This window comes from Hyaena hyaena, unplaced genomic scaffold (genome assembly GCF_003009895.1).
Source record: "Hyaena hyaena isolate Hyena2069 unplaced genomic scaffold, ASM300989v1 scaffold_12, whole genome shotgun sequence".
In the NCBI taxonomy this organism is placed as follows: Eukaryota; Metazoa; Chordata; class Mammalia; order Carnivora; family Hyaenidae; genus Hyaena; species Hyaena hyaena.
The window spans coordinates 1,406,933-1,431,813 of NW_024080644.1; the positions used below are offsets into that span (position 1 = coordinate 1,406,933).

Sequence of the window (24,881 nt, forward strand, 5' to 3'; positions counted from 1 at the left end):
TTGAGCATTTAATATACCAATGTAATCGATATTTGAATTATGGAAAACAGTGCCCTAATTATCCTGGGTGTAAACCATCTTTTGCATCATTGCCCTTATAATTTCAAATATATTTTTATGTTCATTTTATGCTGTTCGATGTTCTGATTTTTAGTCCCTGAAATGCCAGATCCAGTGATGTTTAAATCATTTTAGTCTTTGGAGCGCCTGGGTGGCTCAGTCGGTTAAGTGTCCAACTCTTGATCTTGGCTCAGGTCATGATCTCCCAGTTTGTGAGATGGAGCCCCATGTCAGGTTCTGTGCTGACAGCTTGGAGCCTGCTTGGAATTCTCTCCCCCCCTGCCCCTCCCCCACTCATGCTTGCTCACTGTCTCAAAATAAATACATAAACTTAAAAAAAATTTTTTTTAAGTTAAATAGTATAGTCTTTGAATGGAGGGTCCCCAGCAATTCTGCCTTCATTTTGAGGTGGGGGGGGGGAAGCAGTAGATGACAAGAGACTCAACTGGAAGCATGTTGAGCTGTGTACCAAGCAGAAATGTGCAGGTCCAGCAGAAGGGGTCTTTAGAGCATCCATTTCTACTTGCAGTCTTTTGGTACAACAACGTGGCACATGGCAAAGTGAGTGCGGAAGTTGAAACACACCATAGTTCCATGAATGGGGCAAGATAAGAAATAAGAATTAAAATGAGTAATAAAACTGAGCTTTTCATAAAATCTGGAGGCAGAACTTTCTTGAAGGAGGAGAGCAAAAACTGTGCAGATACCTGATTTATGTGGCGTGGCTTCAGCCTGGCTTTCCAGCACACTTGTCAAAAAGCCTTCCTCATAGTTACGACTTCTCAGCATGAAACCCACACCTGATTCACACCTCTCCTCTCCTGCATGACCTTTCCAAGCACTTTTGGAGATGGAGACCATCATTCTTGTGCCTCTCACCTCTTTCTTTCCCCCAGACCAATGAGCCACCCTGCCCCTCAGCCCCTCAGTGCTGCATTCCACACACTCCTTCCACATCTGTTTTTTCGTGGGAACCTTACTGCTGCCCCCTAAAGGCAACTGTGTAGTCTGCCAGGCCTGCATCTTCTATGGCCTGACCCATTTCGTCTGCAGTGAGGAGAGCATCCTTAGAGGGTAGCAGTCGCTCGGCAGGAGGCAGAACCTGCCTCAAGTTTCCGGCTGTAGATCCCATGGGTTTTTCATCACTGCCACTTAGAAACACAGTGTTCCCTTTAAAACAACAGCGAAACCAGAAAAACAAATCAGACCTTCTTCGACTTTGCTGTTTCTTTCCTATAGCCAGATTCTTTGAATTTGATCATGTCAAAACCTGGCATGGCATTGTGGAAGGACTGTTTGCTGACTTTGGAGGTGGACAGGCCAGGACTCAGACCTACCCTTGTGGTAGCTATGTGATCTTGAACGCATTTCTAGGCCTCAGCTTCCTCACCTGTAAAATATCTGCCTCTTTAGGTTGTTGGGACAGACAGTAAATGGTAATGGCTCTATTAAGTACTTAGGCCAGTGAGAAACATGATAAATTTTAATCTGTCACTACATAATTGTCTCCTGCATACTGACTTCAAACCTGCCCTCTCCACAGAACTTGATCTTGCCCAGAATGCTAATGGTCTTTTCTGGCTGACACTTAGAGCCTTTTCTCAGCCTTCTCCAACTACTCATGCATTAATTCCCTCTATTCCCCTGACTTTCATAATATCGATTCTTCCCTTTTTGGTGGCTTCTCTTTTGTCTAAGTCTGCAGCCATTGCTCTCATTGACAAGGCTAAGTTGAATTAACAAATCAGAGAGGAGATAACATCCCTTTTGCTTTGTGTAGTACATCCTTAGCCTTGGTTCTTCTTTACCTATTTCCTTTCTACTTCCAAATATAAAAATGTCGCATTGGATTCTATTAACCTGCCAATAGGTAAAACTCCAGCACAATTAATATAGGAAGGCTTTCGTTATCTTGTTCCATGTGGACATGGCAAGTGCTATTTATGCCCAAAATGTGTGTGATGATGATGATATTAACAGTTTTGTTTTCCAAACAGTATTTTGTAACTCTTACACAATAGTCTTGCCTGCATTGCCTGAATTTGTTCTTCAAGATAACACTATGAATAGTGTCCTGAATTATCAAATGCATTTTGTAGATGACAGAAAATGACTTTGATGCTCGTTGGGAGAAGTGCCTTTACTGTTTAAATCATACTATTTTTTTACCTTTATTCCATATAACTTCCCTGGTGTGTGTGTGCAAATGCTAGCTTTTAGGCTAAAGAATAGACAACATTCTTAACCAATTTAGGGAAAACTAAGAAAAGAGGTAAAATGTAAAGCAGCAAATTGAGTTATTTATTAGCAGATCAAGAAAATTATAAATTTTGAGACTTGAATATAAAGAGTTTGGGGAAAGTATTTGTGCTATTTACATTTCTTACTAATAAGGGCTGGGGTGCCTGGCTGGCTCAGTCAGTCGAATGTGCACCTTTTGATCTCGGAGCTGTGAGTTCAAGCCCCACATTGGGCACAGAGTTTAATTATTTAAAATAAATAAAAATAAGAGCTAACTCTATAATATAGATAGATTTAGACTGGCAAGAATATGAAAAAGTTATATTGTCAAAGATTTTAAAGGGTAAAAAGTTAAGCTTAGCTTAATGGGGGATTTCATCTCTTTAGTTAGAGAAGTCTTCATGTTACCACAGATCATATCCATTCATTCATCATTCACTCTGATTGTCTTTTGTTCTTACCTAACAAAGTATGCCCTGTGTTTGTTTTGCAGATCTAAAGCGGGAAGCCAGTATCTGTCATATGCTGAAACATCCCCACATTGTAGAGTTATTGGAGACATATAGCTCAGATGGAATGCTTTACATGGTTTTTGAATTGTGAGTGTACATTTTATATTCTTAAGAGTTAAAGATTTAAGCAGGCTTGGTTTGCAATAATGCTAACACTTTTTTCCTCTTAAAATTTAACAATAGTTGTGAGCTCATCTGTTTAAAAAAAAAAGTAACAAGAAAGCAAAAGTTGGGCATATTTAGGTGCCCTCCTTTTTAGCATATTTCAGAGAAGAGGCTGTAAAGTTAGAAATAGAGTTCAGATGGACAGGAGGCCCCAAAATACAACATTCTGACCATAGGGGTTCTATTGAAGAGGAGCGGGATGGGAGTAGAGGTCTCCATGTAGCAAGCCTCTCTCTCGAACTTAAAACAGACTCAGCTTCCTATTTTGATAAAATGACCATTTTGGCATATTAAGGAAATTCTGAAGATAGCAGTGTTATCTTGATTTTAATAAGCCACTTGACATGTTTCTCACAGAATTTTTGTCAATAAGATGGAGAAGTGTGAGCTAAGGAGAGTATAACTGGGTAGTTTTGTAGCTGATTGGATAACTGTGTCCAAAGAGATTGTATAATAAAGCTTTATGGGATGGCCTCCTACTCTTTTCAAAATTTTAATCCATGACTTTGATTAGGGTCTCTCACAAGGTGGTAATCGAGGCATTAGCCAGGGCTGGCGTCATTTTAAGACTCCAGTGGGGATGAATTTGCTTCCAAGCCCACGCAAATGGTCGTTGGCAGCAGGCTATCAGTCTGTTAGCCTTCGTTCCTTGGGAGCTGTTGGCTGTAGGCCTCCCTAGGTTCCTTGTCACTAGGCCTCTTCATCGATCAACTCCCAACATGGCAGCTGGCGTGAGTAGGCAAGAAGGCTAGAATACAAATAAGATGGAAGTCAGTCTTATAACCTAATCTCAGAAATCACCCACCATCACTTCTACCATATTCTATCAGTTAGAAGTAAGTCACTAGATCCAACTCACACCCAAGGGGAGAGGATTACACGAAGTTGTGAATACGAGCAGACGCTGCTGATCTTAGGGACCCATGTCAGAAGCTGCACCCCCATGGAGGGCTAGCTAACACACCGAATATCTAGATCAGAATTTTAAAAACATTTTACAAGTTTGTAGCAGAGGAACGAAAGCAAAGATGAAATTTAAGACCAGTTAATAGAGACTCCTTCATTTGATTATACAAGTGCACGATCATTATAAGTTTAGCTGTAACTGCTTGTGTGAAAAAGAAATAAATGTTTTGAAGGTTAGTTGCTGCAACAGCTTAAAAAGAGCCCTGAATGGAACCTTCAGCTACATTAATTAAAAGTATATAGTATTTAGAACCAAGCCACAGTCCCACTGTTTTGTATGCTACCTATTCTCCCTAGAGTGTTCACGGTAAGCAGGACACTGCATGCTTCCAGAAGGGGATAACCAGGGTGGGAAAGAGCCTAGAAATTTTGCTCTAGAGTCACAGCCTTCAGAGGTTTTGTTGGCATGCCTTTAAAAAGAATTTTGAAAACCATGTAGCTCCTCACATATTCTTGAGTTGATATATAAAAACTTCTGTTGTGAGGCTGTAGTTTTTAGTGTTTTGTATATTCTTTTAAATATGTTTTCCTCAAAGCTGTAGATCTGTACCTTTATCTCATTCAGTTTATAGAAAATATCTGCTGTGTGACCTGACTGGCAAAGCTAGTCATCATTGTCAACCCAGTCAGCCAAATCAGACACGCTTTCTATCACAGAAAAATCTGCCTTCATATTTCAAATAAAATTAAAGTGTTAATAGACATTCCTGTGACAATCATCTTACTATTGATTTTTAATTCTAAAATAGATAAGGCTTTGGCATGCATATATTGTCCAGATGAAATAAGGTGGCTCTCCTCTTTCTTTCTGAAGCTCTGTTTTGCTCTCAAGGGAGCTTCGTAGACAGGCTTTTCAGGATGGGTGAGCAGTTTGTCTTTTGAGATGGGCTCATATGAATAGACATGTAAAAGGAAAATCAGCAGAACATAGACTTGTTTTCAGACAAATCAAATTATGGCAAATGAAGGAAGAGACATTGATTTCCCTAAAAATATCCTGATTCTCCTATCTCCTGGAAGGACTTGAGTACTACCAGAGATACCCAAGTCCCAGCTGAAGACCATGGAAAAGCTATTGAAAAGACTGGGAAGCTTTAGTGACTCAAGAATCTAATTGGTTTTCTTTCTCTGCTAAAAGAGTTCTCAGAGCAGAAGCCCATGGTAGGACATAGTGGATGTGTTCAGTTATTTAAAACAGTGTCCTATGTAAGAGGATTATATGTTTTATTCATTGTAGAGTCAGGGTCTGTAACTGGAATCAACAAGCAGCAGGTAGATTTCACCTGTAAGCAAGGAAAGCCCCTTTAGCGATTAAAAACTGACCTGGTGAGTAAAGCAGGCTGTCTCACGGAGTATGCAGTTCCTCACTAGAAATGCTCGAGCTAAAGCTGATTGCATCCAAGGGAGCTAAAGGTACGGGTTTAATTTTGGGCTAGAGAGGGCCTTTAACGTCCCCTTCCAATTTTAAGAATATTATAATTCTTTTTTAATCACTTTCTCTGGTTTAATTTCATTCTTTATTCAAGAAATCTACTTCTATCCATATTTTTATTCGCTGAGAAAACAAAAAAGGCAGTTTCATCATATACTTTCAAGTAATGAGCACAGAAAGCAAAATTTTAAAATTTGCCTGAATTTCATCATGTTTACTGTTTGTTTCAAGGGGATCTAAGCGACAGTATGGTAGAGAGAAGATGGTCTTTGGTGTTTTAAAACTTGGATTAGTGTTCCCAGCTCTGTCACTTCTACTGATTATGTGACTTTGGCCAAGTCTTTTAACTTCTCTGAGCCACATGTTTTTTATCTTTAAACTCTCCATAAGATCATAAGAACTAGATAGGAAAACGGTGTGAATTCACCTCGTAAAATGGCGAAGCGCTCCACAACTGGAAGGTATTGTTTCCAGGGGGATTTAGCAGGTTAGTTTTAGTTTTTTATAGAGCGAATTTTTGGTATGATTCAGTCATGATTGAAATAATTCCTCAATGGCTATATACAGAGATAAGACTTCATTAAAGTTGCATATTTACCGGTCACCTAATCTCAGTGTTAACCTAGATCACAAGAATGTGGCATCATAATTTAATTTTCTTCACTTCTTGTTTTGGAAAATTTCAAATAAAAAGAGAATTGTATAATGAACCTCATTGTACCTATCACGGAACTTCAACATTTATCAACTTTTTGCCATTCTTGTTCTGTCTATCCTTTATTACTGTCTCCCCCCCCCCCATCCCCCGGAGATTTCTTCTTTAAATTTTTATTTAAATCCAAGTTAGTTAACATATAGTCTAATAATGACTTCAGGAGTAGAATTTAGTGGTTCATCACTTACATAGCACACCCAGTGCTCATCACAACAAACGCCCTCATTAATGCCCATCCCCTCAGCCACCTGCGGTTTGTTCTCTGTATTTACGTCTCTTATCGTTTGTCGCCTTCTCACTTTTTCCTGGTGATTTCTAAAGTCATATCATTTCACCTATAAATATTCCTGTTTGTATTTATAAATAAGGACTTGATATATAGGTATAGAGAGATACCAGTCCATAATAGTATTATCATACCTAGCAAAATCAACAATAATTCCTTACTATTATGTCATATTCGGTTGATGTTCAGTTTTCCCTGATTGAACATGAATTTTTAAAAGCTGTATTTTTAAATTTGGAATTGTTTTATTTGCTCTGGGATCTGGAAGTGGATTATGAATTCACAGTTAAAATAACTTAGTTATTTCTCAAAAGGGCCAGAAACAGAATAGAAATATAAAATTGTTCTTTTGTATCACTTTTTATAAATTCACCTCAGCAGTTGTCCTTGTTCAGTTTTTTGCATTCTCTTTGATCTCCTGGGTTTAAAACAAATGAATATAAACGAAAAACCAATTTACTCTAAGATTTAAGGTCCTGTGGATTAAGGAGCAAAGCAGTAAGTTTGCTTGTGCCTCCACCTACTGGCTAGGTAAGAGATTGTCTCTATAGCTGCAGTGTGGAGGAAACTACTCCAGAATTAGTTCTGTGTTTCTGGCAGTAGATGTAATGACCCCAGGGGCTCGTTGCTCAGGTTTTGCATTATCTGGATTCTTTCCACAGTTTTCTGACATGCCACCAATGCAGAGTAGACAGAGGGAAGACAAATGAAATTAAACGTCAGTTAACTTTGCTGTTTGTTGGCTACTTGGAAACAGCTCTGATAATTTTGATGGAGGAAAAGCTAGACTAAACAATTTATTCAGGTTATCAGTGAGCTTCTTAATATGGTATCCATATCTGCCCTTGCCACAGACTATGTATAACCAGCTCTCCCTTTTTTCCCTTAAATCAAAGTCATGAAATTATATGGCCCAATCAGATTGCTTATTATGTTAGAAAACCCCTCGAACTAGTTGACACCCATTTAATTACATACGGTTTTAAGTTTAAAGCATACTCAAATACAGAGACTCACAAAACCAGACTTTTAGAGTTGGAAAAGAGTAAAGCCAGTGGATTTCAAAATTAAGCATTGAAAAAAATTCCGAGTAGAGCTTGTTAAACAAGCTCGTACCCGGGCACCATCCCGAGAGATTGAGTTTCAACAACTGCGAATCCCAAAGTAGGAGGTCAAGAGATGATTGACCTTTAAAGTAGGGGCATTACTATTTAGAGACCATGTTGTCATTTTTCCCAACACACACAGTAGTTTTTTAGAAATCTGCATGTGTTTGCACTATATCCATTGCTTTGGGATCCATTGTTTTGGGATTACACTTAAATTTGGACTTGTCTGCAGCAGTTTGCTGAAACATATTTAAAAGTGTAGGTTCAAATTTAAAGACATGGCTGTGTTGTGTCACCCCCACCCAAATTAAATGTTTATTTCTAAGTAACACATCTGGGCTTGACTTTAGTAGTGTCTGATACTTGAGTTAAGCTGTGAATCCTAAATTGGCTGGCCAAGGAATTTTAATTACCTTATTATAGAATGATTACATATACCATGGGGAGACTTTCACAGTAATTAAATATGGATTTAAATTATATCTGACATGAAAACAATAGTTTGTGTCTTTAAAAAATTTTTTTAACATTTACTGATTTTTTTTTAAATTTTTAAATTTTAATTCCAGTATGGTTAACATATAGTATTATATTAGGTTTAGGTATACAGTATGGTGATTCAACAATTCTATACATTGCTCAGTGCTCATCATAAGTATACTCTTTAATCTCCATCAGCTATTTCACCATCCCCATCTCCCCTCTGGTAATCATCAGTTTGTTCTCTATAGTTAAGAGTCTCTTTCTTGGTTTACATCTCTCTCTCTTTTGTTCCCTTTGCTCATTTGTTTTGTTTCTTAAATTCCACATGAGTGAAATCATACGGTATTTCTCTTTCTCTGACTTACTTTGCTTAACATTATACTCTCTAGCTCTATCCATGTGGTTGCAAATGGCAAGATTTCATTCTTTTTTATGGCTGAAAAATATCCCATTGTATATATTTACCACATCTTCTTTTATTTTTTTTTAAATGTTTTATTTATTTCTAGGAGAGAGCGAGAGACAGCGCGAGCAGGGGAGGGTCAGAGAGAGAGGGAATCACAGACTGAAACAGGCTCCAGGCTCTGAGCTGGCAGTCAGCACAGAGCCCGACGCGGGGCTCGAACCCACAAACCGCGAGATCATGACCTAAGCGAAAGTCGGACGCTTAACCGACTAAGCCACCCAGGTGCCCCTACCACATCTTCTTTTAAAAAATCTTTTCAAAGGAGTTTATTTAATTTACAATTCCAGTATAATTAACAGTGTTATATTAGTTTCAGGTGTACAATATAGTGATTCAGCAATTCCATACACCACCCAGTGTTCATCACAAGTACACTCCTTAATCCCTATTGCCTATTTTACCCATACCTCAACCCATTTCCCCTCTGGTAACTATCAGTTTATTCTCTATACCATATCTTCTTTGTCCATTTATCTATCAATGTACCCTTGGGCTGCTTCCATAATTCGGCTATTGTAAATAATCCTACAGTAAACATAGGGATGCATGTATCCCTTTGAATTCGTGTTTTTGTATTCTTTCTGGGTAAATACCCTAGTACTGTGATTATTGGATTGTAGGATAGTTCTATTTTTAACTTTCTGAGAAAATTCCATTTTGTTTTCCACAGTGGCCACACCAGTTTGCATTCCCACCAACAGTGCATAAAAATTACTTTTTTCTCTGCATCTTCACCAACACTTGTTGTTTCTTGTGTTTTTGATTTTAGCCATTCTAACAGGTGTGAGGTGATATCTCATTGCAGTTTTGATTTGCATTTCCCCGATGATGAGTGATGTTGAGCATCTTGGCGTGTGTCTGTTTGCCATCTGTATGTATGCTTTGGAGAAATGTCTGTTCATGTCTTCTCCCCATTTTTATTGGATTATTTGTTTTTTGGGTATTGAGTTGTATCAGTTCTTTTTTTTTTCTTTAATTTTTTTACAAATAACATTTACTGATTTTTGAGAGAGAGCGAGAAAGAGACAGAGCATGAGCAGGAGAGGGGCAGAGAGAGAGGGAGACACAGAACCCAAAGCAGGCTTCAGGCTCCGAGCTGTCAGCACAGAGCCCGATGTGGGGCTTGAACCCACCCACTGTGAGATCATGGCCTGAGCCAAAGTCAGCTGCCTATTCGACTGAGCCACCCAGGCGTCCCTAGTTTGCATCTTTTAAAATAATATTAGCAGTTTGTATCTTTCAAGCCCACAAAGGATAGCTCTTTTATTTTTTTAATCTTTTTTCTTTTTGATCTGGTGTTTATGCTTGGGGAAGGGAAAATTTGTGGAAATCGTTTGTGCTGATAGAGTAGCACTGATTTCTACTTACTAGTGAACTTGCCAGGCAAAGGCAAGTATATTTGTTTCATATCAAGCAAGAAAAGGCTGGACTGTAGCATTTACAATTCTGTGAAGCTCTGTATGTATTTTTGTGGCTCGTCTGATTATTTTGATATTTTGTTTTTATGTGTAATGATAAAAATTGCTATTCATTCTTTCGTCAGCACATATCTGTCAAATGCCTACTTAAGTGCTGGGTAATAGGAAATGGTTGGAAAATATCGTTTGGTTCTAGTAAACATTAGAAACTGGATACTTAAGGTAATTCAATAAGACATATGAGAGGACATAGCTGGGTGCCTGTGAAGACCTTTGATAAATACTAGGTGAAAGAAGAAAACACCTCTATCATCTTAAACTCTTTTAAAAAATTAAACATTTCTCTTGACTAGCTTCACCACTATATTAAATGTTCAGTTGTAGTTTAGTTTTAAGAACTATGTGTTGGGGGTCCCCAAGACTACCCCCAGGTTTGATGATTCACTAAGAGGACTCCCAGGACTCGGTGTATAGTCGTATTCACAATTGTGATTTATTACAGCTCAAAGATTTAATAAAGCAAACCCAGCAAAGAGAAAAGGTACATGAATTAAAGTCCAGGGGCAGCCAGGCACAGGCTTCCAAGGGGCTTCTGCCAGCAACCAGTTGTGATAACACATGTGAAATGTTGCCAGCCAGAGAAGCTCATTAGAGACTCAGCACCCAAGGTATTTATTGGGAGCTGGTCATGTAGGCACCCTCTGCTTGGCACGTACCATCTTCCAGCCTCCCAGAGAGAAAGCAGGTGTTCAGGATAAATCATATTGTTTGCACAAACAGTTTAGACACAGTGAGCCACTCTTTTCAGTTTAGGATGGGAGAAACCTGTCCAATTTGCCAGATGCCAGTCAAGAGCTGACTAGTGGGCCTTCCAAGCCTTTCAGAAGCATAGGCCTGCTGTGTTAACTCTTTCCTGCACAAACTACAAAAGAGACAAATAGAAGAAGGGCTTTAAGTTGACAAACTCCCAGATCTGCAATCAAAATATATGACCTATTAAGATAATTGCAGAGTTTAGATTTTTTTGTTTTTAACTTTTAACCATAATTACTGTATCATTTTGACATCTATTAACAGAAAAATGAGCACCTGGGTAGCTCAGTCAGTTAAACGTCCGAGTTCAGCTCATGATCTCACAGTTTGTGAGTTCGAGCCCCGCGTTGGGCTCTGTGCTGACAGTGTGGAGCCTGGAGCCTGCTTTGGATTCTGTGTCTCCCCCTCTCTGCCCCTTCCATGCTCATGCTCTGTCTCTCTCTGTCTGTCAATAATAAAATTTTAAAAAACATTAAAAATTTTTTTTTAAAAAAAGAAAAGAATGTAGGTGTCCCAATTTTTGTATAAAACCCTAGATTGAGATCTTATAGTGTTGAATAGATTTTTAACCTTTGAATGCTACATTAGAAAACAAACTTCATTCTGATATCTACTATCTTAGAAATGAATCTGAGGCTGTCACTTGGGTAAAATTTTTTCTATATAAAAGCTGATCTTCAACCACTAGAAATAATTTTGAAATAAGTTTACGTACCCATAAAATTAAAAAATTCAATTAGTTTTCCGTTATTTGAAAGAAGTTTGTTCATTTATTTTTTAAAAATTTTTTAAACGTTTTATTTATTTCTGAAAGAGAGAGAGAGAGAGAGAGAGAGAGAGACAGCGTGAGCAGGGGAGGGTCAGAGAGAGAGGGAGACACAGATTCTGAAGCAGGCTCCAGGCTCTGAGCTGTCAGGACAGAGCCCAACACGGGCTGGAACTCACGAACCGTGAGATCATGACCTGAGCCAAAGTCGGATGCTTAACTGACTGAGCCACCCAGGTGCCCCAGTTTGTTCATTTAAAAATAAAAATTATATGGGGCACCTGGGTGGCTCAGTTGGTTCAGCATTGGACTCTTGGGTTCAGCTCAGGTCATAATCTTGCAGTTCGTGAGTTTGATCCCCACATCGGGCTCTGTGCTGACAGTGTGAAGCCTGCTTGGTATTCTCTCTTCCTCTTCCTCCCCCTCCCCTTCTCCTTTCCCTTCCCCCTCCTTTTTCCTCCTTTATCTGCTTGTGGATGCTCTCTCTCTCAAAATAAACTTTTTAAAAGTTAAAAATAAAAATACTAAAATTATAGGACTGCCTCAGTGGCTCAGTCAGTTGAACGTCCAACTTTGGCTCAGGTCATGGTCTCACAGTCTGTGAGTTTGAGCCCTGTATCAGGCTCTCTGCTGTCAGTACAGAGCCTGCTTTGGATCCTCTTTAACCCCTCTTTCTCTGCCCCTTCCCACTCACTCATACACACACACACACACACACACACACACTCTCTCTCTCTCTCTCTCTCTCTCTCTCCCTCAAAATTAAACATTAAATAAATATAAAAAAGTAAGTAGTTTCTACTGTAAATAATGTTTACAATACACACACCTTGTACAAATTTAGAAATTGTGGAAAATTATAATGACAGATCATACCACTTGCAAAAATTAATCACAGTGAACATTTCAGAACATTTTCTTCTGCTTGTATTCATTTTATGTGTGCAATTTTGTTTCCCCGATTCTTTTCACTTATTAATTTTAAGCATTTTGCTATACCAGTATTTTTCAGATACAGTAGCATAATGGCTGCATTATGATACCTAACTTATATGCATGTGCCATATTTAATAATTTCCTTATAGTGGGACATTTACACTGTTTTCTGTTTTTCCCTCTGAGAAGAAATGTCATGGTTAATAATATTTTTGTACAATTACTGAGCACTGAGTGTTATGTGGAAACTAATTTGACAATAAACTATTTGTAAAAAAATAAAAAAAAAACCGCAATAAAAAAAAAAAAACATAGGGAGATATCTTCATAATCTCAGAATAGTAAGTATTTCTCAATCAAGACACAAAAACACTAACCATAAAATAAAAAATTAAGTCAGACTATATTACAATTACAAACTTCTGTTAATCCAAAGGTACCATTACAAGAATGATGAGATACATCGCTAAGCGGCAATTGGGGAAGAGTAATCAGGAGAAACCACAATGAGATTCTACTACACACCAACTGGCAAAAATAAAACATTCTGACAATGCCAACTATTACCAAAGGTGTGCAGTGTAGGCAGTAAGTGATCACGAGAATAAAAGGAGGGTGCTGCTAATAAGGCTAACAGCAGGTTTTAAGACAGGGGCAGTGCCCGGAAAACCAGGAGTTGGATCACCTTGTAGAGGCAAAGATCACTGGTAGAGGGTCAGTTTATACATCCACATCAGAAAATAGCTCGGCATTATCTTGGATAAATGAAGTTGTATATGCTCTAAAATTTATCAATTCCACTCCTAGGTTTATGCCCTATATAAACATGTACTTATGTGTCCAGGATATATGTGCAAGATTGTTTACAACAGCGTTGTTCAAAATAGCCAAATCTGAAAACAACACAAATATACAGTGACATTAAAATGAGTAATTGTGAATGTTTGCTCACTGCAATACAGTGATAAAATGAAGGAGCCCAAAGCAATATGCGTCAATCTCATAGACCAAAAAAGAGTATATGCTGTATGATTTCATTTAAATAAAGATTTTAAAAGACAGATAACACTGAGTTATATTATTCAGGGATACCATATGGATGATATAGATAGGAGAGTATGGAGGTGAAGTCTAGATTAAAGTTAATTTTGAGAGAGGAAAGGGACCATGGGAAGAGGAATTACTGAAGTGCAGGCAGTTTTTATATTTCTTGACCTGGGCTGTAGGTACATGGATGTTCACTTTACAGTAACTCCTTAGTCCTGATAATTCTGGGTATCCATTTTTCATTTTTATTTATTTATTTTTTACAAATAGTTTATTGTCAAATTAGTTTCCACATAACACCCAGTGCTCATCCCCACAAGTGCCCCCCTCCGTGCCCATCCCCCCTCCCCCCCACATCCATCAGTCCTCAGTTTTTGTCAGCATTCAAGAGTCTCTCATGGTTTGCCTCTCCCCCTTTCCCCCACCATTTCCCCCCTTCTTCTCCCCCTTGTTCCTCAGTTAAGTTCCTCCTAATCCTCCTATATGTGCAAACATATGATATTTGTCCTTCTCTGCCTGACTTATTTCGCTAAGCATAACACCCTCAAGGTCCATCCATGTTGCTACACATGGCCAGTTATCCCCCTATGTTTTATCATCCATCTGAAATTCATTTGGAGTACGTTGTGAGGTAGGAGTCCAATTTCATTTCTTTTTTTTTTTTTTTAAGTTTCTTTTTTTATTTTGAGAGAGAGAGAAACAGCACACACGGGGCAAGGGGGAGAAGAGCAGAGAGAGGGAGAGAGAGAATCCCAGAAATCAGCACTGTCAGCACAGAGCCCATCGTGGGGCTTGAACCCACAAACTGTGAGATCATGACCGGAGCTGAAGAGTCAAACACTTAACTGACTGAGCCATGCAGGTGCCCCCAATTTCATTTTCTTCCATGTTGCTATTCAGTAGTCTCAGCACAATTACTTAAAAGACTGCTCTACAGTAGCACTTCTGCCATAAATCAAGCACCTATACATGTGTGCTTGTTTCCAGGCTCTATTCTGGTCCCTTAGTATATTTATTTGCCTGGTATTGTGCCAGGAGCCTATTGTCTTATTAACTATAGCTTTATAGGAAGTCCTGGTAACTGTAGATCAGAGCCTTTGACCTTGTTCTTCTTCATCCAGTTCTTGAGAGATGTACTTCTCTGCATTCTCCATATACATTTTAGAATCCGGTCATCATTTTACACACACACACACACACACACACACACACCGTTGGGATTTTGCCTTGAATTATTGTAACAAATCTTTATAGCAACTTGAGAATAATTGACATGGTTACAGTATCTGAGTCTTCCAATTCATGAACATGGTGTCTATCTTCCCATTTTTTAGGTCTTTGATTTCTTTCAGTAATATTGTATGCTTTACTCTGCAGAGGTTGTAAACATCTTTTGTTACATTTATTCTTAAGTGTTTGTTTTCAAAGGTAGATGTCTCATCTCCTGTCTCTTTCCCTCCTTCCTTGTATTCCTTTCTATTCATCAAGCTGTATCCATTCTAATAATTTACCTGTAAAATCATTTCTATTTTCTGCATACCTAATCATATCATCTGTGTATGAGGAGAATTTTGTTTATTCCTCTTCCATTCTTTTACATATTTCTTTGTCTAGCCTTAACTGCAATGAATTAAACTTTCGGAACAGCAATGATAGCAGTTACCTTTCTTATTAGTTCTGATCTTAGAGTTTGCTAAACATGAATAGTTGGTAAATTTTATCAAATGTTCTTTTCCCCTGTATTTGTTGAAATGATCATCTTTAATCTGTTAATGGAGTGAATTTTATTGATTCTTTGGTTAACCAAACTTTGTCGTGATGTATAATCCCTATATTCCTTTTTATATGTTGCTAGATTTGGTTTGTTTATATGTGTATTTTATATATATATATATTTTATATGTATTATATATAAGACTTTTTACATCTATATAGCAAGATTATATTATAATTTTCTTACACTGTCCATATCAGGTTTTCATATTCAGGTTATGCTAGCCTTATAAAATGAGTTAGGGAGTGTTCTCTGGTTTTGTTTTGTTCTCTTTATGATTGGTAGAACTCACCTAAAGATCCATTCAGGCCAGACTTTCTTGTGAGAAGGGTTTTTGTTTCTGATTGAGTTCCTTAAATATTTATAGGAATATTTGTTTTTCAATTTATTACTCTCACTTTTGGTGAGTTGCATTTTGCTGGGGATGAGTGTATTTTATTGAAACTTCAAACCACTTTGGCACAAATTAGTTCATAATATCTCTGAAGGATCTTTTTCATTTTTGAAACTGGTGATCTCTGCCTTTTCTTTTTTCTTTCTCAGCCTTGCTTGATATTTGCCCAGTTTATCAGTGTTTTAAGTGATGACTCTGAGCTTTGTAAATCCTCTTCAGTGTCTGTTTATGTTCTATTTCAGTAATTTCTGCTTGTTGTTATTTTCATCCTTCTACTTTGTGTTTAATTTTCTAGGGTTCTTTTTCCTCCCTTTTAAGTTTCAACTTTTTTGTACCCTTGGGTTTTAGATGTGTCTCTTGTTTAAAGGCATATAATTAAGGTTTTTATTCTAGACTCTCGATCTTTGTCTTTTAATTGGAGCATTTAGTACATTTACATTTAATTACACTTGGGGATAGTAGATGTTACATCCCTGGTCTTCTCATGTGCTTTCCATCGTGCCTCCTATTACATATTTCTCTTCCTTGCCTTCCCTGACTTATTTAGGTCAACTGAATATGTTTTGTCGTTCCATTTTTCCTCTATTAATTTGGAAGTTTATGTATTCTTTTCTGTTATCTTAGTTTGTACCTCAGAAATTATAGCACAGCTCCCTAATTCATCATGCTCTAATATTGATGCCATTATTGTCTTACTGAGTAAATAGTGCAAAGCCCCTCTTCTGACTTAAAGGCTGTTATTTTCACATATTTATATGTGTGTGTATAAATACATAAGTTACATCATGCCATTTGTAGCAATGGAGGGTGTTATGCTAAGTGAAATAAGTCAGCCAGAGAAAGACAGATATCATATGTTTTCATTCCTATGTGGATCTTGAGAAACTTAACAGAAGACCATGGGGGAAGGGAAGGGGGAAAAATAGTTACAGAGAGGGAGGGAGGTAAACCATTAGAGACTCTTAAATACAGAGAACAAACTGAGGGTTGAAGCAGGGCGGGGGAGAGGGCAAAGTGGATGATGGGCATTGAAGAGGGCAGTTGTTGGGATGAGCACTGGGTGTTGTATGTAAAAGCCAATTTGACAATAACTTGTATTAAAAACTTAAAATTAAAAATTAAAAAATAAATACATAAGTTACATATATTTACATCCCACTCCAACTTACTTTATTATTAGATTAGATTTACCCCCACGCTTGTCCTTTCTCTGTTCACTATTCTTTCAGCATCTCTGAGGTTTTATCTGGATTCATTTTCCCTGTGTCAGTCTGCTGGGTGCAAACTCTCTGTTTTTATTGGTTTCAGGATTTCCTTATATCCCCTTTGGTGTTGAAGGATATTCACTGAGTAGAGAATTCTAGGTTGGCATTTTCTTTTCAATAGATATTGTACTGTCTTCTGGCTTCTATTGATGTTGAGGATTCAGGTAGCAGACTGTCACTAATCTAAGGATAATCTGTCTTTCGCAGGTTATTAAAAAATGTTTGCTCCATCTTTTGTCTTCTCTGTGGATGTTTGTCAGGGTTGGGGGAGGTATTTTAGTCCTGCCTGAGACTTGTTAAGTCTCTTCAGTCTGTGTACTGGTATTATTCGTGGTTGTGGAAAATTGTCAGCCGTTACCTCTTTAAATATTGCCTCTGCCCCTTTCTTCCTCTCAGCACCTTTGTAATCCAGTTTAGTATAGATATAGGTGTGCCTTATCCTAGTCTCTATATCCTCCACCTTCTTGTCTGTCTTTTGCATGTTTTTCTTTTCAAAATCTACATCATCTTTCATTATTTTCATTTTCTTGCAAAAAAAAAATTCAAGCTCAGCTTTTATGTTTTGGGACATAATAAACTTCATTATTTGATCATCTGTGCTGGATAATCTCAATATATGAAGTCCCTGTGGGTTTGTCTTTATTGTCTATCACTTCTGCTGGTTCTTGATCAAGATCTCTTACCCTTCATGTAACAGATTCATTTCCAAAAATTACTGGCCTAGAGTGACGCTTTCTTCTTCCAGACAGGACTTTCATTTGCTTCTACTAGGCACCGTCAGGCACTTGCAGTTTGGAACTGTCTTATTAAAGATGAAGACTTAGATTTATTTATTTTAGAGAGAACACGTGGGTAAAGGAGAGGGCCAGGAGGAGAGAGACAGAATCCTAAGCAGGCTCCATGCTCAGCATAGAACCTGACTCAGAGTTTGATCCCACAACCCTGGGATCGTGACCTGAGCCAAAATCAAGAGTTGAATGCTCAACCAACTGAGCCACCCAGGGGCCCCTAAGCCTTAGATTTTTAAGACCACTCAGAGGTCAAGCCAGATTGCAAATCTGTGAAGGGACTGATTACTTCTGGTTCACCGTAGCTTTTTAGGGTTTTAGCTCAAGGTTGAAGAGTAATTTATGAGATTCCTCTCAATTCTGACTTGTTCTCCCTTAGAGATCTTCTGCATAAGCAGATCTCTCCAGGGCAAGGACTCTGATGATACTTCTCTGTGTTCCCATTCTCTCTCAGATTTTAATCAACATTCCTAACAATTTGGTTAGTACCTGATGCTTCCAGGAAGTTTTTTTTTTTTTTTAAATAAATATTTTTATTTATTTCTAGGAGAGAGAGAGAGAGACCGCGTGAGCAGGGGAGGGTCAGAGAAAGAGGGAGATACAGACTCTGAAATAGGTTCCAGGCTCTGAGCTGGCAGTCAGCACAGAGCCCGATGCGGGGCTCGAACCTACGAACCGCGAGATCATGACCTAAGCGAAAGTCGGAGGCTTAACCGACTAAGCCACCCACCCAGGCGCCCCTCCAGGAAGTTTTTTATTCCATTTTTTTGTTGTCTTCAACAAGAGACATCACCTAGCAGATGTCAGCAGTACAGCTAAAACTCCTTTTACATAATGTCGTATCACTCTCCATAAAGATTGTACCAGTTTCCATTCAAACCAGTGGTAGATGACAGCAACCATGTTTACATTTTGATAAGTCGGAATGGTGCTTTGGTTTAATTTGCATTTGTTTTGTTACTAGTATGGTCAGATATTTTTTAACATATACTTCCCTATTTCATCCATTCATTTTCTTTAGTTTTTTTGTTTGTTTGTTTTGGGGTTTTTTGGGGTCACTTTGTAAGAAGTCTTGTATTTAGTATGGATATTTACCCGTTACATATATTTGCAAATATTTTCCCCCAAATTTGCCTTTTTTGTGTATTGGCTTTTTTTTTTTCAAATATGCAGAAGTTTACATTCTGTCAGAGAAAGAAGTTATAAATAAGCAAGAGTGAAGACAGATACATATGGACAGATTAGTACAGACACCCGTATTTCCTAGCTCTGTCCACTGGGAAGGTCTAAAAGCAGTGACACACCCACACCCAGATCTTTACTTCTACACTTGATCTTAGCCGAAAGGCCGAGAAGCAATAGATACTCACTTCTAAATGTCATTCTCAGATAGAAGGAGCCAGGGCTCCTTGGAGAAATGATCACTTCTAGAACTGGGGCAGAGAAAATGCAAGGTGAGCCTGGAGCAGTATACAGTATCTAAAAGTAGGGAAGTGCTCAAAAAACAAAAAATAGGGGCATGTCAAAGTGTCACAGGAGCCAACCTGAAAGAAAGAGATCCAGTGGCCAAACCTGGAACAATTTGGGCAACAAAATAACATAGTACTGAATTATAACCCAAAGTATAAAATAAATACATATGAGTTCATACTGATATCAATAAATTGTTGGATACATTAAAACTGGGAGAAAAGAAACAGATCTTCCTTCTGGAATTCCAAACAATAATATATAGATACTCTGCTCCACACCCCCTTCCAGGAGATAGAGATAATCCCCCTCCTTCCTTCATTGTGGGCTGTAGTTGGTGACTCACTTTCAAAGAACGGAGGATAGAAAGGAGAAACATAATAGTTTGACAGTGAAGAGAACTGGCTGACTCCCTTCCCCTTAACTAAGAAATCAAGTTAATGCGACCAGTGTAAGTCATGTGGAGGTGATGTAATGAGAAGGGCACTTAACCTCTTTAATATCCTCCCCCAAACCCACAGCCCCCATCTAAAAAAAAAAAAAAACCTTCACACAGATCAAAATTGAGGGACATTCTATAAAACACCTCCTTTTTTAAATGGTCATGGTCATGAAAAACGAGGAGGATTGAAATATTGTCATAGACCAGAGAAGACTAAGGAGATTTAATGACAAAATGCATTGTGGTGTCCTGCATGGGATCCTGGAACAAAGTACAATAGTCAACAAAACTGAAGTCCAAATAGTTTGGAGTTGAATCAATAGCAACGTACCAGTGTTAACCCTCTTCGTTTTGGCAAATGTACTATAGTTACCGAAGATGTTAACATTAGGGGAAGTTGGGCGAGAGGTGTACAGGAATTCTCTATGCTATCTTTGCAATTTTTATGTAAATCTAAAATTATTCTAAATTAAAAAGGTTTTGGGGCACCTGGGTGGCTGAGTTGGTTAAGCATCTGACTTCAGCTCAGGTCATGATCTCGCAGTTCATGGGTTCGAGCCCTATATTGGGCTCTGTGCTGACAGCTCAGAGCCTGAAGCCTGTCTTCAGAGTCTGTGTCTCCCTCTCTCTCTCTGTCCCTCCCCTGCTCATGCTCTGTCTCTCTCTCTGTCTCTCAAAAAAAATGAATAAACATTTTACAAAAGAAAAGAAAAAATATATTTAAACTAAAAAGTTTTCTTCAAAACTAAACAAAACGAAACCGTGAGTTTATACCATTATTTCCAGTTTAGGGTAACAATTACAGATTTTTATTTATGAGCCATTTAGGAATTTTTGGTTTTTAACATGATTTTGTTGTTGCAGTTGTTTTACAAAGACTCTTTACCTTGTGGAGATAAGTAGTATTTATGCATAAGGTGGTGTTAACGTCTGGGATTTGCACTGAAATCAGGTGAGAGGTGAGCAGTGGAGTAGAGGTTGAACAAGTATAGGTTGAACAAGATTAGCTAGTAAGGTGACAGTTGCTCTACCAGGGTAATGGGTATATGAGGCTTCATTACTCTCTACTTTGTACTTTTAAAGTTTTCCATAATGTACAGGTTTTTTTAAGTGAGAAATTAGAGTTTTTACTTAACCTTTTAAATTTTCTATTTGTACATCTTTTCTCTGAAAGTCTGTGTTCCTTACCACATTAACATAGTTACTTGCTTCATCCTACAGATTTAAAAAGTATAATAAAAATGGGACGCCTGGGTGGCTCAGTCCATTGAATGTCTGGCTCTTGACTTCAGCTCAGGTCATGTGACCCACCCCAGCTCAGGTCATGATCTCAGGGTCGTGGGATGGAGCCCTGCATCGGGCTCTGCGCTGACTGCGGAGCCTGCTTAAGGTTCTCTCTCTCTCCCTCGGCTCCTCTCACCTGCTCATGTGCTTGCTCACTCTCTCTAAAATTAAAAAAATTAATTTTTTAAAATTGAAAAATATAAGAAAAGTAAGACTACTGAGTGCAGATTAGGATTTTTTTGCCCTTCTTCTCATCCTTAGGGTATATCCCACTAGAGTGCACATTTCAAAAGCCCTGGGGTTTAAAGTCACTTAAATAATTGTGATTATGTGACAAGCTTAATATATGGCAATAGGTTTATTTATATCCATTTTTTATTTAAGTTTTCATTGAGAGAATTGTAGATTCACATGCAGCTATAAGAAATAATATAGAGAGGTTCTTGTAGATTTTGCCCAGTTTCTCCCAACATTAACATTCTGGAAAACTAGTATAATATTACAACCAGAATATTGACATTGATATACTCTGCTGGTCTTATTCAGATATCTGCATTAGTTTGTTTTTAATTTTAGGAATTGCCTCTTTTTCTCTTGATTTAGTTTTGTCTTTAGATCATAAAAAACATGTACGTGATTGAAAAGTCAAACTTTTGAATAAGGTTCATTCAGAAAGGTCTGGCTTGGGGACACCTGGGTGGCTCAGTTGGTTGAGCGTCTGACTTCGGCTCAGGTCATGATCTCACGGTTCGTGGGTTCGAGCCCCGCGTCAGGCTCTGTGCTGACAGCTAGCTCAGAGCCTGGAGCCTGTCTTCAGAGTCTTTGTCTCCCTCTCTCTCTGACCCTCCCCTGCTCGCTCTGTCTCTCTCTGTCTCTCAAAAATAAATAAACATTAAAAAATTAAAAAAAAAAAAGAAACCTGACAGTAAACTATTTAAAAAAAATAAAACTTGCTAGAAGTCTTTCAGTGGATTTCCACAGTATTGAGAATGAAATATGAGCTTCTGAGAAAAAAAAAAAGGTCTGGCTTGCATCCCTGTCCCCATTCGCTTCCTACCTTAGAGGAAATTATTTCTTAAAATTAAAACTAAGTCATTTTACTTAGTTTTATTTATCTCTGTTTGAAAATAAAAGAAAATGTGTATATATTCCATGTTTTTGTACCGCCTCCTCTTCTTACACACTCTTGCATACACTCTTGGAAACTTGGGTTATTTTTAATTTAACAATATCGAAACACCAGGGATTTCTCCATAGCAGTATGCAGGCATCTTCTTCATTCCTGTTTATACCTGCTTAATACTCCATTATGGATATAGAATAGTTTATTAAGCCAGTCTCTTACTAATGGACATTTAAATGATTTCCAGGTTTTTTCTGTTACATTAATGACCTTGTGCATATGTCATTTCATGCTATTGTTAATGTCAAATTCCTTCTATATTGTACTGTTTTGCATTCCCACCAGCACTGTATGAGAGTTAAACCGTAATTTTATACATTTTTAATGTTTTTTTAAATTTTAGTTTTTGAGAGATAGAGCATGAGCAGAGGAGGGGTAGAGAGAGAGGGAGACACCAAATCCAAAACAGGCTCCAGGCTCTGAGCTGTCAGCACAGAGCCTGATGTGGGGCTCAAACCCATGAACATAAGATCATGACCTGAGCCAAAGTCAGACTCTTAACTGACTGAGCCACCCTGGTTCCTCAGTTAGATTGTAATTTTAAGTTGTGTTCTAAAGAACTGAATGAATATCTCAAGTATTTAGTAATTAATAGGATAGGACGTCTCATTCTAAAACTGTGCTTATATGTGTAAATCTGGACAGGGAAAGTTGTAGATAAATTCCAATTTATTTGTGTGGCCTTCATCCGTATCTGTGGACTTAACCAGAATGCTGTTAACAGCAGTGGTTTCTGGATCATTATGAGGTGACTGGACCCAAGAGAATTTGTAATACTCAGACGTAGAGACCAGCGCCCTTCCACTGGTTGTTGACTTGAGGCAGTAGGCAGTGTCTTTGAATATTGGTATTTGTTCTTTTTGCCAGACTCTAGAAAGTATTGCTTGTCTTAAAGATACCCTTCATATTTTGGTGCATACCACTGAGGGCTCAAGATGTTCACAAGAAATAGGGGCAAAATCTTTGATGAGCCTTTTTTTTTGTATTTTTTTTGTATTTTTTTTTTACAAATAGTTTATTGTCAAATTAGTTTCCACATAACACTCAGTGCTCATCCCCACAAGTGTCCTCCTCCATGCCCCTCCCTCCCTCCCCCCCGCATCAGCCCTCAGTTTGTTCTCAGCATTCAAGAGTCTCTCATGGTTTGCCTGATGAGCCTTTTTAAGACATGGCAAGGATTTGGGATTTTGTGGATGTCATTGCAGGCAAAACTGTATGATCAGACATCTGTTTTTTAAAGTTTCTTCCTTTATTTAGAGAGAGAGAGAGCGCACAAGCAAGGGAGGGGCAGAGAGAGAGAGGGAGAGGGAGGGAGGGAGGGAGAGAGAGGGAGAGAGGAGAGAATCTGAAGCAGGCTCCATGCTGTCAGCACAGAGCCCAATGTGGGGCTCAAACTCACAAACCATGAAATCATGACCTGAACCAAAGTCAAGGGTTGGACACTTAACTGACTGAGTCACCCAGGTGCCCCTGGACGTCTATTTTTAAAGCATTCTTTGGCTATGGTATTGCTGTAGGGTTGGATTTGGATGTGGACAGAATTAGAAGACCATTACAGTGCTAGTATGAACATTGATGGCTAGGGTAGATTAGTATCCATAGAGATGAAAGAGTGTGAATAGAACCTGAAGATCTTTAGGAATTAGAATGGGCAGGATTCGGTGACTGGATAAAGGAAATAAGGCAGCAGGAGACAAAGTTGACTGTGGTCACTGGCTTGAGCACCAAATATGTGATAGTGCCTGGAATTAGATGGTAAAATACGTTTTGGACATGCTGAGTTTGAAGTTTCTGTGAGACATCTGAGTGAAGTTGCTAAAGACGAAGTGGAATATGTGGATTAGGAGCAAAGAGAAATCTAGAGACTTGGGGATGATTGCTATGCATATGGGTTAGGAGAGTATAGAGAGGGAGAAGAAAATAGGACTTCAGGACCGAGGGTCTCCCAGATTTGAAAGGTTGTAGAACAGAAGGAATAGCTAACGAATGTGATTCGAGAAGGAATAGCTGAAGACATTGAAGGAAAGCCATGACAGCAAGGTGTCAGAGAAACCAGGTATAAAGAGACTGTATCAAGAACAAGGGGAAATGAAGAGTTTATCCCTCCGTTTCATCTTTCACCAAACTCCCTTATTCCTCAGCCAGTGGCCAGCACTTCTGCTGTGCAGAGCTCCCATTCTGGCCCAGTTCTGAGATGTGCTCTCTATTTGCTGTCACTCAATATCTCTTTGCTCCCGTTTGGTATCCCTACGTGGTAGCTCCTTTCCCTGGCAAGAGAGAGAGTGAGTGAAACATTAGAGGACTGTACTATTGTCCTAACTCTGTCACCAACTTCATCCGTTTAGCAGTCTTGTTTATTAATGTCTACTACCTGTAAGACATAGCTAGAAGCTCAGGGCAGAGATGGACAGACATGGAAACAATTACAGTGAGAAGGGAGGGAGAGGTTTGGAAGGTGGAGAGGTGGGTAACATACTGAGATTTGAAAGATGACCACCAGGAGCTTGCCCAGTGGTAATGGCAGGGACAACACTGGACAAAAGTAGTAAAGATATAAAGTTACAGAAACCTCATGAACTTTAAAGGAAGAAAAGAGAATGAAGCCAGGCTTCGTACGAACTAGAAAGAAAGACCTCAAGAACCAAGGTCACTGCTCCTTCTTCCCTCAGGTTTTTACACCTACTTTACTCTGGATAAAGCAACTTTCCCTGTTTACCCGAGGGCTGCCACACAGTCCCCAGAGAGCCTCCCCAGTACCCAAATCTGCATTACCTTCAAGTCCAGTTACTTCTTTCTGCTTCTCTTTCTTTATTCCAGACATGGAATGCGAATGAATGAGTGCATAAACTTATCTGATTTTTTTTTC

At 38.5% G+C, this 24,881-nt stretch overlaps 1 protein-coding gene across 4 annotated transcripts in view; it reads left to right on the forward strand.

Moving 5' to 3' along the window:
* CASK (calcium/calmodulin dependent serine protein kinase) overlaps positions 1-24,881 on the forward strand; it is a 363,023-nt gene that overhangs the window by 127,336 nt on the left and 210,806 nt on the right. For all 4 annotated transcript variants that reach the window (XM_039255996.1, XM_039256003.1, XM_039256010.1 and 1 more), the window contains exon 3: positions 2,795-2,900. In XM_039255996.1, the coding sequence (XP_039111927.1) occupies positions 2,795-2,900 (106 nt within the window). The remainder of the gene's footprint in view (positions 1-2,794; positions 2,901-24,881) is intronic.